Source organism: Epinephelus lanceolatus, chromosome 5, assembly GCF_041903045.1.
Source record: "Epinephelus lanceolatus isolate andai-2023 chromosome 5, ASM4190304v1, whole genome shotgun sequence".
Classification (NCBI taxonomy): Eukaryota; Metazoa; Chordata; class Actinopteri; order Perciformes; family Serranidae; genus Epinephelus; species Epinephelus lanceolatus.
The window spans coordinates 35,819,677-35,834,057 of record NC_135738.1 but is presented as its reverse complement, the minus strand read 5'-3'; the positions used below and the strand labels follow the sequence as shown (position 1 = coordinate 35,834,057).

The 14,381-nt window shown below is 39.8% G+C and overlaps 1 protein-coding gene across 1 annotated transcript in view; it reads left to right on the top strand.

Annotated features, from left to right (window-relative positions):
• The window catches only part of spire2 (spire-type actin nucleation factor 2), a 47,349-nt gene extending 33,224 nt beyond the window's left edge, over positions 1 to 14,125 (top strand). The window contains exons 10-15 of the mRNA XM_033634074.2: positions 1,772 to 1,899; positions 4,879 to 5,016; positions 5,124 to 5,191; positions 5,499 to 5,526; positions 6,209 to 6,306; positions 12,653 to 14,125. Coding sequence (XP_033489965.2) covers positions 1,772 to 1,899; positions 4,879 to 5,016; positions 5,124 to 5,191; positions 5,499 to 5,526; positions 6,209 to 6,306; positions 12,653 to 13,061 — 869 coding nt within the window. The 3' untranslated portion in view covers positions 13,062 to 14,125. The remainder of the gene's footprint in view (positions 1 to 1,771; positions 1,900 to 4,878; positions 5,017 to 5,123; positions 5,192 to 5,498; positions 5,527 to 6,208; positions 6,307 to 12,652) is intronic.
• The last annotated feature ends 256 nt before the right edge of the window (positions 14,126 to 14,381 follow it).

Genomic DNA, 14,381 nt, shown 5'->3' with positions numbered 1-14,381 from the left:
GTCTCATTGTCTTGCTAGAATAAGCAGGGACGTCCCTGAAAAAGACATTGTCCGGATGGCAGCATATGTTACTCCAAAACCTACTGTAGATGTACCTTCACAGATGTTCAAGTTACCCATGATGCTATGGGCACTAACAAATCCCCATACCATCACAGATGCTGGCTTTGAACTTTAAGCTGGTAACAATCTGGATGGTCCTTTTCTTCTTAAGCCACGAGGACACGACATCCATGATTTCCAAAAACAATTTGAAATGTGGACTGTGGAGAAATCCCTACATTCTTTGCAATTGTGATTTGAAAAAGGTTGTTTAAATCTGTTGGACATTTTCTCACAAAGTGACCATCCTTGCTTATGAGCCATCCTTTCAAACCCACCCATAATACCAGTTAACCTCTGGAATTATTGAAACAGGTGTTTTTTGAGCATTCAGCAATGCCCCCTGTCTTTTGTTGCACCATTTAAAGAGAATTGTAATGAAGTTAACAATGAATAAGTTGTTGTAGTGGCATTGAAAAACAATAAAAAATGTTAATCGAAAAAAAACAATTCAGTTGTAGGTCAAAAGGGATGTTCAAATCATTGCATTCTGTTTTTATTTACGTTTTACACAGTGTGCCAACCTTTTTGGTATTGGCTTTTAGATTAAACTTTTTTTTTTCCAAGGGTTTTGTTTCAACCGTAATGGCAATAAAATGATTCACTCGTTGTGGAGACATTACGTCCCCACCACTTTCAGTCTGTCCTCAGTTATACCTCAAGCACTAACCTCATTAAATCCCTATTACCTCACTGAAATAAGAGCTGAATAATGTGTCAGCCCACTGTGGTAAAGTCCTCACAGGCCTTGCTGCCATGGAGTTGACAGGGATTATATCTGCCATGAAGCTGCTGTGATGGATTCTAATCAAATATAAAGATGTGCTGATAAAGTCTAACTGAGTAAAGGAGGGTAGGAGCTAATGGGTTTGTATCAGTGCTGCATGTAACCCACAGGGAGGATGTTATCTGTTTGATGGCCACAATTCATGCATTAGCAGTCCATATCCAGAGGTAATTGTTTGAAAAACAATCTCGACTTGAATCCATTCTCAATCTCTAGATGGCTGCAAGCCGATCCACTCCACTGCATGGCACAGGCCTTAGACAATCAGAGTAATGTGTTATGTAGTACATAACTCTGCCAGCAGGGGGCTCTCCAGCCTTGACTGTACATGTGGGGCTATAAGCCTGTAAGCCCCGGCTGTCATCAGCAGCTGATCCAAATTATATGTACTGATGATGTTTACCGGCCTGTTCCAGCCTCCCTTCCAGCCTGTTTACTTTCCATTAGAGCCAAATTGACACCTTCCATTTGCAGGATCGAAGACGCACCAAGTTTCAGCTGTGTGTGGCCTGTTTTTAACCCCCCTCCCACAGTCTGTTAACTGAGCCTTTCCTGAGCTCCTCTTTTAGCTCAGACCTCTCACTGTGATATAAGTTACAGATGTAGCAGCATGGGCTGAATCCCTCCACTGGAATCAGATTAATAATACATGACAGTGTTGGAGTCAATCGACAAGCACTCTGAGGGGCTGAGATCTGAGACGGAGCTGAATGAAAGAGGCTGATGTGTAATTCATGGGCTTGTTAGACTGGGATTTGTGGCTTTCTCTCATTCACTGTCTGATGTTGTCCCCATTTTGATTTGGTGGTATTTAGTTCCCCATTTAAACTCTCATTATTTCCTCCCCGTCTCTTACACTTTTCATCCATTTGCCCAATCCAGCCTCCTTCCCAGTTCACGGCTGGGTGCCGCCCTCTCCGGCCCGCCTGTCTCTGAGTTCAGTCGACGAGACCACAGAGGGTTCAGAAACGACGTCTGGCTCCAGAGCTGGAGACGAGCACCAGTGGATGGTGAGTTAGAATCAAAGTTGGCATCAGAGTCGGTCCTTTGCGTCATGTGAACACTCAGCAGTCCCACTGGTGATGACAGTGCACTGCAAAATGATTCATCTTCCCAAGTCACTTTCATCTATTATTGAGTCCTTGTTAGAGGATTTCAACCTCTTTCAAATACTCTCTGGAAATGAGCGTCAGTATTTTTTTCAGAAGACATAACGTGACAGATTGATGCACTAGATTCCAGAAAGATTACACTTGATTTAAGAAAGTCCTCTAAACAAGTCAAAATGATCTTCTTTCATGTCACCACAAGGTCAATATAGGAACTGCTCTGGAGCTTTCAGTTATATCACACGGTCTTCATCAGCAGATGGAGTTTGCCCTGTAGTCATGGAACTGTAAAGGCTTCTCATCTATATTGGCTTAAAAACAAAGGTTCAAAGTTCATTTTTAATCTTGGAAACAACAGTTGACTGTACCTATAGTATAGCTCTCAGTCACATGATCTTTGTCACTTCAGCTTTAAAGTCAAAATGGACGAAAGGTTCTGAAAGTGATTTGAACATCTACAATTCCATGACCCTACCTGTCCGTCAAATAGTGTGTGCCATACTGTGATGTCCTCCTAATCACAGGACTGCAACAAGATCTACTAAAGCAGGAGTGTCAAACTAATTTTAGTTCATGGGCCACATACATCCCACTTTGATCTCACGTGAGCCGGACCAGTAAAACCATTGCAGAAAAACCTATACATAATAACACCTCCAAATTTTGAAGATGATGAAGCCCAAGATGTCTTAAGAAAAATAATATGTATGTTTCCCCCACATTCAGTCAGGCTACTGCTCACTGTCATTACATATGCATTTTTCCACACATTTCTACTCCTGTGTATTAACAATGGCATATCACACCAAACTACAGTGGACGCTGTTGAGGAAGCAGGTTAAGTTATTCAATTCAGTTCAGTTCATACTTTATTAAAGACACATCTCAAAGAGAGGTCCATAGCACCATAAGAGCAAGACAAACAACATACACAATTAAAAAAAAATTTAAAAAGAAAAAAGTTATCCCCGGCCTTACAAAGCATTTACAAACCTAAAGTTTCAGCAGTGACTTATCAACAGGCTCCCACCAGTATTGTTTTAAGATAGAAGTCTGATGCTGATTCTTTTGAACTGAAGCTGCTGATTAACAACGTTTCTGCACAATGTTACATATCTTTGAATATGACCATGATATGTATTCATTGTTTGTTCAGAGAAGTGTATTGTGGTCAGGATGAAGAGTCTCTGAAGCAGCATTTTACATAAAGCAGGCTACCCACTGTCTAACCTGACACCTCCACTTCACAAATGCATCAATATTAGGTGTGCAAAGTCAGCCAGTGGGCCAGACTGGACCCTTTGACAGGCTAGTTGTGTCCCACAGGATGTATGTTTGACACCCTTGTATGAACTGTGCAGTGATTTTTTATTTGGCCGCTGTTTTCAAGGTACAGAATGAACGCTGAAAATATTATGGAACTGTGCAAACTGGTCACTTTACTCAAGTATTTTCTTTTTTTGAAATGAAAATCGATGCCGCATACATGCCAGACACATATATAGGATGTAAACCTGCATTATTGGCTTCTTTGGCCATTTTGGGACAAGCTTATAAACAATACAGTGACATATTGTCACCTTATAAAGGTACTGGTTAAAGGCGCTGTATGTAAGAATGTGGCCAAAATGGTTACTGCACTAAAATTCAAAATACTGCCGCGAGTCTTGTCCGCCCCCCCTCCCCTACAGATTCAAGGTTGCTGGGCAGCGGCACGCTGGAGACTGATTTGTTTGCCCACGGGCGGCTGCTGTGGCAGGGCCGTGTCGCCGCGTCCTTGATCTTCGGTTTTCCAGCAGACCGTTCGAGCAAGTTCGGCTTCTCTGCTGCTAACGCTGCTGCCGGGATACAGCTGAGGAGAAGCCAGCTGCTCATGCTATGTATTGGGACACTGCTAATGCTGCTTGCCGTGCTGCTGTAGCTCAGTTGTAACTGTAACTGATGCTGAGACTCTACTGACTGCGTGACTGGTAGACGGCGGTGGGTGGCGCAACAGGCCAAAACACAAATTCAAAACATAAACATGATTTGTGGACCGCAAAAATTTTTTTTAGATGCGAATATTCTGGCTGTACTATTGTTGTCAGTGAGATCAGTATGTTATATGAACATTATTCCTTAGTCTCTGTGACATATTAGGATGATTTTACGACTATTTGCTTTAGATTTCTTACATATAGCTCCTTTAAGTTAAGTTTAAGTTTAAGTTTATTCACTTTATTAATCCCCCTGAGGGGAAATTCAATGTTTTCACTCTTGCTTGTCATTTTAATGTTTATACGTGCCTATTTACACACATATATATATATATAATATCAAATATTCACCCTCATTTTAGCCCTCTTTTGGTCGCCACAAACTCCTGGTGCAAATATCTTACTCTTTATTGATAGATGTTCTCTAACACTTTGTGTGCTGATTGATGCTGGGCAGGCAATACTCTGTCAGATACAACTATTACCAGCATGCAGGGTTTCTCAACAATGTTAAGAAGCAAGCTGAGAGCATAAGTGATCTCATATGGAGACACGTCTTTGTTTGAAGGGGGAAAGGATGGAATCTCATTCATTCTTATGTGTCTGATATTTCACTTTTCTTGTGCTCTTGTGTTGTTGCTAATTTGTGTTAGCTATTTTTTAGCATACAAATCTTATCTTAAAATATATTCTCGATACATTGTCCTAAAAAGGCTTATAGTGGAACATATAAAACAGTGTTCATATAGACTTACTTTTTGTGGTGCACTGTTTTGCCTTTGAAATTTTAAAGTGTTACAAGCTGTTATTTGACATCTATCTGTCTACTGCTCACTATAGAGTAAACTACTGAGTGGACTGAGTGATAAATCTCCTCTCTTCTTCTGCCGTGGGCTGTGTTCAGGAGGAGTTCAGCCACCCTGTGGAGAGTCTCGCCTTAACAGTGGATGAGGTCATCAACGTGCGCAGAGTGCTGGTAAAAGCAGAGATGGAGAAGTTTTTTCAGAGCAAAGAGCTCTACAATAATCTGAAGAAAGGCAAGGTAACGGAGTGGAACTTCCCTTGTTGCTGTTTCTCACTGTGCTGTGTTTACAGTAAATGGACTCAGTAACTTTGTGTGTGTGTGTGTGTGTGTGTGTGTTTTCTCAGGTTTGTTGCTGCTGCAGAGTGAAATTCCCTCTCTTCTCATGGCCATCTACCTGCTTACTGTGTAAAAGGTATCACATACATTTTTTGAATCCACATTTATCTTTAAATCCTACCTGATGTTTGTTCTTGACAACATGAAAGTCTACATGATTTTGGGGTGAACTGCCCTTTTGAGCTATGGTGATCTGAAATTGACAGTTTTAATATTGGAGTTGAGTACCCAAGCTGATTATTGTTAGTGATTTTGATACTCCGCCCAGTTAACCCCACAGATTTATCATGGTCATTTTATTACTTTAGCTAGTAAAAAAACGGTTTACCTTTTACAACATTCAGGAATACAGGTGTGTTGATTCATTTGTGTTCCTCTTACAGATCTGTCTGCGGCTCCTGCAGTGCAAAGGTAACTTTAATTACGCACAGTCTGAGTGTAATGATGGCAACCATCAAGTTTTTTTTGCTTTATTTTTATTTTCAGTATGGTCCTGTGCTTATTTGGCTGTTTATTGCTTTGTAAAACAACATCAGGACTTTAAATGTGATACTGTACCACTTGTTAACACTTTTATTATTTCAGTTTGTCAAGTACATCATTCAGTAAAGTGGCTGGTATTTCTGTTGACGTCAATTCTTCTGTTGTTCTTTTGTTGGTTTTGATTTGTTGCCTCAGTCCCAGACCGTGTCGGATGTTTGGTTCTGTGCTCTGTAGGTTTGAGATTTAGGCTGTTTGGATTTGGTGTGTTTTTTTTATTATTATAAATGACGTGTGTTGTGTCGTTTGTTGGGGTGCCGTGAGTCATTTGTGTTTTGTGACATTATTGTGGTTTGAAATATATGTTTGTTTGAGTTATTTACTCATTTGTGTCTGTGATTTGTGCCACAGCTAATGGTCATGGTTATTTGCTGTGTACATGTGAAGTCCTTAGTGTTTGTGTATTTGAATCTGTTGGCTTGGACTTGGAGACTCTGTAAATACTTAAATGAAGTATTTTGTCATCAAGTCTGTCTTTTCATAATGCCGTTCTGTTTCTCTTCTCTTTTCTGTCTCATTGTTTTTTTCTCTCATGCTCCTTCCTGTGCTCCAGATGAAGATTCCCTCAAAGAAGATGGCCCATATTCCTGTGTACACTGTAGGCTTCCATAGCACTCCAAAGAACACTGGACACAAAAGCCAAGTCTATAAGTGAGTCTGTGTTTATCTATAGAGACTGTTAGAGCCTTTTGGTGATTTATAATTTAAACATAAAAGGTGACCTAAAATGAGAGATTTATACATAAATGAGCCAAAAAAGTCTCTGACGTGAACAGTGATCAGTAAAAATATATTTTTGTAATCAAAACCAATGCAGATTTTGAAAGGTTTTTGCCTAGACAGCAGAATGGTTTAAAAGATTGCTCAGTCCATGCATTAGACACTTAAGTTTAGATCAATTGTACTCAACCTTTTTTGTGACAGGGACCCCTAAATTGATACACATGAGGTCATGGACCCCCATTTGATAAGATTTAGCTTCAGGGACCTCCATCTGAAAAGATTTTTGATGTTATATATGATTAAAACCAGAGTTCTTTTGCTGTTATCTACAGCTTATGAGATATTCATACAAGAAGTGGAACCTATGATCAGAGTAGTCACTCATGTGACTTTTACTCACATCAGGCTCACTTCTATAGTGAATAAAATAGGGAAATTAAACTATTTCCCTTTTTTCTGGGGACTGCCGTGAACTCTCTGGGGGTCACCAGTCCCCTGGTTGAAAACTACTTTTACGTTACGTATGTGTAGATGGCGCAAATATATCTCAGAGGTTTCAAGTAAGCCGAATTGGAAAGTCAAGACATTGGGTCTCATTCATGAAACGTGAGCAGAAGGAATTTGTGTGTAAACTGTTCGCAGGCGGAAATTTACGTGCATGTCCACATTCATCAATATTTTAGTAGCTCCAATCTTTTTGTAGCTACTAACAAAATCTACTCCCGCTCCTGACCACTCGTAGTGCTTGTGTAAATTTAGTAAAGCACATAAATATTGCTTGTCACTACTGGAAATTACAATTTTAATTCGTATTGTGCTCTGTTATGTACACAATACACAGATGCCTTTGAAACACGTAATCTAAACATGACAAAATATTAAAAATATAACACATTTAGTTAAATTAGTTGGCAATTAGCAGGTTTAAGATCCGGATTAGGTTCATGATTGTGAATTATCTATGTAAATCGACTCAATAGATTACACGTTCTCTCTAGCTACATGTTGAATGATGATAATAAAAATATCCGTAAGGACAGCCGGATCACAGCCTCTTCGGCCTCGGGGCAGGGGCAGCAGGAGCAGCAGGTGGTGGAGCCACGAAGGAGCATGCGCCAGCTGAAAGAATTATTTGAGACAACATGTTTTTTTTTTTGTTTGTTTTGTTTTGTGGCTTTTTGATCATTTGAATGAATAAATCTGATTTGAAAAATGTTTAATTTACGTTGTATAAAACAGAGCTTTAGGCCCTTAAGATTCAAATAATTTGAAGACGATGCATACAAACTGCTGTAGGCTATATGTTATCCGTATCATTTGTTAAAATAAATGTTAAATAGCTCTACATTCCGACAGCCATCACCGATTTAGAGTTTATCCATTACGCACAAAACATCTCTGGTTTCCCGTTCCCACTTCATTCAAAACCCCACAAATGAATCTTCTGTTTGTTTGGTGACCGCTGTATTTTTTTGTGTGTGTGCTTATGCGTTTCTTTGCCTCCAGTTTCATATCAAACCATTTACGCTTCACCTCTGACATGGTTCTTTGTACTACAGACACAACATTAACAGCCTCTGTTACCTCCCTCCAGGCCTTTGCTTTGCCTGTCCCTGTCACACCACTACTAACTGAAGAAAATCAAATGTTTTTTCTTAAGTCCACTTCACCCAAAATTATTTCGATCTCCGCTTCGGAAAAACTCTTTTTCTTTCTCTCTATTTCTTTCTTTGCGCCATGACTGACAGGTCGACTGGATGCACCTACACCTCCTTATATGGTGGTCATTGGCTATTCATGGGCGGGGATTTATGCTAATCGCTGTCACTTCACGATGGATTGGCATTCATGATCATACACACATGTTTACGATCAAATCTGAGTTTCCCGCCACGTTCCTGAATCCAGAGTTGGGTTTTAGTAGAGTAGGTGCTATGTGCAAATCTACACACAGATTTACTCACTTTTCATGAATGAGACCCATTGTATTTTTGCCACACACAATTTTTATTTTTATTTTTTTTTTATTATTTTATTTTAAGAAATATCACAATCTAAGAGTCAGTTTGTCATGAGGCTCATTTGATCACATTCATACTCCTCAGAGGGTGCACCCTTTTGATTTTGGATTCTCAATTGGTCCAAAATGGTGCCATCCTTTTTCAGATTTCAGCATTTCAGACATCATATATCATAATTCAATGGACAACTAGCATTTAATTTGTATATTCATGTTCCCAAGGGGATACATCTTTAGATTTCTATGACCTTTTCTCTAGAATCGCCATCATGACAGACCAACACTAGTAGGGCTCTCACAAGATTTCGTAATGCACAGCTGTGTCTAATGTCAGCATGCTAACATGCTCACAATGACAATGCTAAAATGCTGGTGTTTAGCAGGTGTTATGTATACCATGTTTACAATATTAGTTTAGCGTCCTAGCTTTTTAGCATTTGCTAATTAGCACTAATTAGTCATCCATCCATTACTTTTGAATGTGTTTGGTCATAAACTAAATACAGGACAAATAACAGTTTTGTTGGGATGATGGTGCTCGGGGAAAGTCAGAGGAACACCTAAGCTATTACAATTCGTCCTGAGGGGGACATGAATGTCTGTACCAAATGTCATAGCAATCCATCCAACAGTCGTCAAAACGTTTCAATGAAAAAAAAAAAAAAGTCAACCTCATGGTGGCACTAAAGAAAAGTCAGGGGATCAGGCAAGTCATTAGGTGTCATCACCTGAGGAAGATTGGTACAAAATTAAGTTGCAATCCATCCTGTAGTTGCTGAGATATTTCAGTCTAGGCCCAAGTGACGGATCACCAACCGACAGACCAACATTGATATTCCTAGAACTAATACTGTGGCTAAAAATGAAAATAATCTGTATGCAATGTTGATATTTTAAAATGGTGAGGTGTAATGAAAATATCAGCCATAAAAGCCCTTTGTCTTACTTTTCTTCTTCTAACATACAGTATATGTGACTATTTACTGATGCTAAGGAGGTTATCTGAGGTCAGTGCAACTGATTAGCCTTTTTGTGTGTCATTTCCAAAGTTCACTCAAGGTAAAGTTGACTTGCCATTTGGACGGACTCTTAGCTTGTGACACAGAGACTGTGACCCAGTTTCCCCAGAGTCCTCTCAGCCAATCACTACGCTTGTTCAATCCAAGGACAAATTCACAGCTAGAGTTAAGAACACAGGTTAAATCTATTTAAGTCTGCCACTCCCTCAAGCCACTGATTGCTAACCTTTTCCAACCTAAGCAGAAACAGCCTATGTGCTTACCTCAACCAATTGCAGCGTGCCTACTCAATCCAATCACCCCCCTCCATCCCTTTGTTATATAATCAGAGCAGTGCCTCGAAGCAGCCATTATGTAATAATTACCCAGCTGTCATTAATATCCTCACTCCTCGTGCCTGTGTGAAGACAGACGTGGAAGTGAGAGTAAGAGGTGGACGGAAAGAGAGACGGTGCGACACTGAGTTGGAGAGAGAGTAGAGTGTGGTGCTGATCCACTGTCTTATACCTGTCATCACTACGCGTCCAACCGTGCAGCTATAGTAGGTTTTATAACAGCTAATGTTAGCATTATTTTACTCAGCAAAGACAACCTTAAGCTTTTTATTAGTGACTGTGATGGTTTCACCCCAGTCTTTTTTTTCTTTTCTTTGTTGCACAATCTGTCGTGTTGTGTTTGTATTAACTAAGCTTAGAAAGGCAAACAAGATAAAGCCTAGCTTCATTTTTCCAGCTGCTCAGCTGATTAACTGTGAGTAATGGGTTACACTATGTGTCTGTTTATCTTTTGAAAGGTCAATATTAATCAGTTTGTATGCCATTTTAAAATGCTGCCACAAGAAAGATATTAAATTATAGGTGGGACAATTCATTCAGTGAGGAAGAGAACAGACTGTGACTGTATAACAAGTGCAAAGACAAATGTGAAGTTAGGGTAATGTTTAAATCTCCCATTGATGGTCATCATAATCTGAGAAAATTACATTTATTTACACATAACAGGAAAACGAAACCAAATGTAACATAATGGAACTAAGTAGATGTAGTGTAGCACAAATAGGGCCGTCTCTTTTCATAGGATACTTAATCCTTAATCCCTAGACGACTCCAACAATATAATATTTGTATTATAGTATTAGTACTTTCATAGAGTTGGGGGACTCAAAAGAAACAGGTTTAAAAAATAAGATGGTAAAAATTAAAACAACAGAAACAAAGATATCCTGACTTTTAGTCCCTAGTAGGACTCAAACTTTAAAAATGCTATTTTCCATTTATTAACTGGACAGCATCGTTTTGATAAGACTCAGTCACACCAGAGAGAGGCACAGCTGAGTTCATCCATGCATCCTTAAGAAGATGTTAAGAAGCTAGCTACAGTCCGATGCCCTTTTGGCCATTCTGAGGTATAAAAGTGACACTGCTGAACTCTGGCAGTGACAGATGGCTGACAGAGCTTAGATTCAAGATTGCACAAAGGTGGACGATGTTTGATAAGGCATGGGGACAAGTATGGAGACATTCAAGTGGTCTATGGGAGGAAGTGTGGGATGAAGGATCACATATATTAGGTGGTAGCTGTATGTGTTTATTTGTATTACAAACTTTTTCTTCCTTACTTTTTTATTGTTTTGCCCTCTTGCTTTTTAACTACCTCGCCCATTAATGTGGATAAAAGCCACCAAATAATTGTAATTTCATGTTCTGTTATGCCGCTGTAATGCAGTCATTTGGAGAACAATTAGATTACTTTAATCTACCAATGTGGACTGTATCCAACAATATATTGCAATAAAATATTCGGAAGAACAAGAAGAAGCCAGCTCCTGTAGCTCAGTCACTACCTGGCAGTGTTGGGGTCCTTGTTACTCATAAAACTCATCTATTACACATTACTTGCCACTTTTAACAAAAAACAAAACCCAATTTATTACTTTAATTAATTATGCCCTGTTGAAAGTAACTTATTGCATTCATTTTGCATTACTCTGCAATATTGCCTAAACATAATGTTAAACACCACATGCACCCACATTTTGGCAAAAAACAAGTATCACAAGAATCGGGACAGCACTGCAGTGGACTATAATTGACTCACAATAACATCTATATACATATGTAAAAGAGGTTGGCCTTCCTAATACCGCACAGTACAAATATGATATAAATTATTATTATTATTATTATTATTATTATTATTATTATATACAAATATTACCTCAAAATAACATATCACTAGGCCTGAATAAAATAAAGCAAGAAACTAGCCTGTCTAACACCTTTAGATGACTAGAGAATTACAAGGAAAAAAAGTGTTAAAGTGGCATATAAACTGCCTTTAACAGCCAAACACATTCACTCAAGTTGCTCACTCACCAACCATGGCTTTATAGTAGATTCGTCCAGTTTATTTGACTTGTTTATAACAAAAGCAGTGGTTATACATTATGAGGTGGAGATCCTTTGGTGGAGATCATTTGATGATGTCCTTTTCTAACCGCTCATTATGCAGATAATTGAAGAACTTTTTAACATGTTACTGTAATCGGCTTACTTTGTAACGCAGTGTTTTAATCACTTACTGCAATCATGTTACTTTACGTTACCCCCGACACTGCTAACTGGACAGTAAGTTAACAGTTTATGCAAGAGATGTACATCACTATTGACTCTTATCTCATGAATGTCTATAAACTGGGCCTTTTTTTGTGGAGCAGTTTATACTCCCAACAGAGGAGTGTTAAATAAAAGTTGATGATTTAATGCAGCCGATTGTCTATAATAGTTTCCTCTGTTTTAGACTCTTTGGTTTTCCATTACCTGAAAGGTCAGCATTGTTAAGACAATTTTCTGTTGGTGATAGCACAACTTTATATTATGTCTGATTTCACCAAAGTTGAACTAAAGGTGAGAGATTTAAGCATTTTTGCACTATGTCGCAGTGAGTTGCTTTCACTGAGATGAAATTATTTTCCTTTAAACCTTTTCTGTTTTAAATGCATTATGATATGTCCATTAAATCTTATTTTATTATACTTAGATTAAAGCTGCTAAGTCAGATCCCTGCTGTGATTTTTTTTCAGACATTGATATCAGTCAGAAATAACAGTAAAACTTAATTTCATCAAGTGTGCTACACCACTGTATTCATACTCATGCACTGTATTCATTCATACAAAACCTTCAAATCCACAACCTACAACCCTACAAATCCAATCCTTCCTGTCCCCTTGCAGGTCCCTGCGCACCTTATCTCGCCGCTCAGTGGAGGAGGAGTTCCCCCACCTGTACGCTCACGGCTGCACACTGCGTGACATCTGCGCTGAATGCACCAAATTCGTGGCTGATGTCATTTCCTCAAGCCGCCGGAGTCTAGACATCCTCAACAACACTCCCAAGAGGGAGGCCAAAGCTGCTGCTGCCCCTCAGAGACCACCGCTGCAACGTCAATCACACCTCGAGACTTGCCCTCAACCACACCCTCCCCAGCCTCACCCTCAGTGTCACCCTCCACCTCACCCACAGTCACAGTGTCACCCCCCGCTCCCTCCCCAGTCCCATTATCAACAGCAGCGGCTTCTTGCATCATCGCCGTCTCTGTCGCCGCAGTTCCACACCAAGACGATCAACAACATGAACCAATGACTGACTTTTTATCCCTTTCTGCCCACACACACACTCCCGAATGAGTCGAGCTCCTGCACTGCACTGTTCACACACACATGCACAGAAAGAGTAGGGTTCTTACAGGGTTCTGGTGGTTACATGCACATCAGTGATGACTCAAAACAGCCATTGGACTGGTTCAAACCATAAATGAGAATACATATTCCAGTGAGGGTCCTTGGAGTATTAAGTGCGTTATTACTGTAACAGTTATGCTATGATATATACAGATAAAAAACTTTTTCTGGAGCTGTATAGAACCCTTTTTAGTAAGAATGTAGTGACTCTAAACGACCACCACCTCACCCATTATCCACTTCCCAACTACATCATCTTCCATATCCCAGCATCTCACCCAGCAGATGTGCACACACGCATACAGAGCCCCGCTTGTCACTTTATAAGGTTTGAATAAGAAGCAGTTCTGTCTGTATCTGTCTCATCTACAGCACCATGACTTCACTCCCTGACGCTCACAGCTGCTGGGAGGCAGGCGTATGGGAGTAGAGAGCAGATGAGGAAAGTACTGACGGTTGTTGGAGTATACACTGTGTGAGAGAGGGTGGAGGTGGTGTTGGGTGGTGGTGGTTTGAGAGGAGGACAAACGCTGCGCAGCATAGAGTCAACATGTAACCCTAGCATTTTAGCTCTCTGTGGTTGCCTTGTTTTTGTCATGAATGTAACTTAGAGGCACAGAATCAGAATTGTAAAACGATAAGCTTGTACACAGCATAGTAACATTTATTTTTAATCATCCAAAAAGGGATTTCTAATGAGCGGCTGCTGCATAACGAGGCCTCTTGCATTTTAGACATGCTTGTAAAGTCCCAGGTACAGCTGGACGAGGTATGACGGCAGCGACACTGTGAATGTATCAGGGTGAAGCTGCAGACTGCACCTTTAACTGATGCAGCATGACGATGCTGATGTGAAGCGAGCAGATGAAACTCCCACCTCTCTCACTCCCCATGGATGCTTGCAATCTGCTCTGGTTTTGTAAACACTAAGTAAACCTCAACTGCAATAAAATCTAATGACAAACAAGACCAGTGCTGTGTCTGAGTTTTACTGTTTACATGCTGTGTTCAGCTGTTCTGTGCGGCCACATAACAGCCTCTGTGGTCACAGGGCTGCACTTCATGAATAAATACAAACATGATGTACATTTCCTTTTTTACTGTCTTGGAAGAAAAATCCAATTGGAACATATTAAATATGCAAAAGTAATAACTGAACACTCTCTGGAGGGGTGATTAAAACAAAAGCATTTTGTTTGTACATACAAAACCATTTGTAATC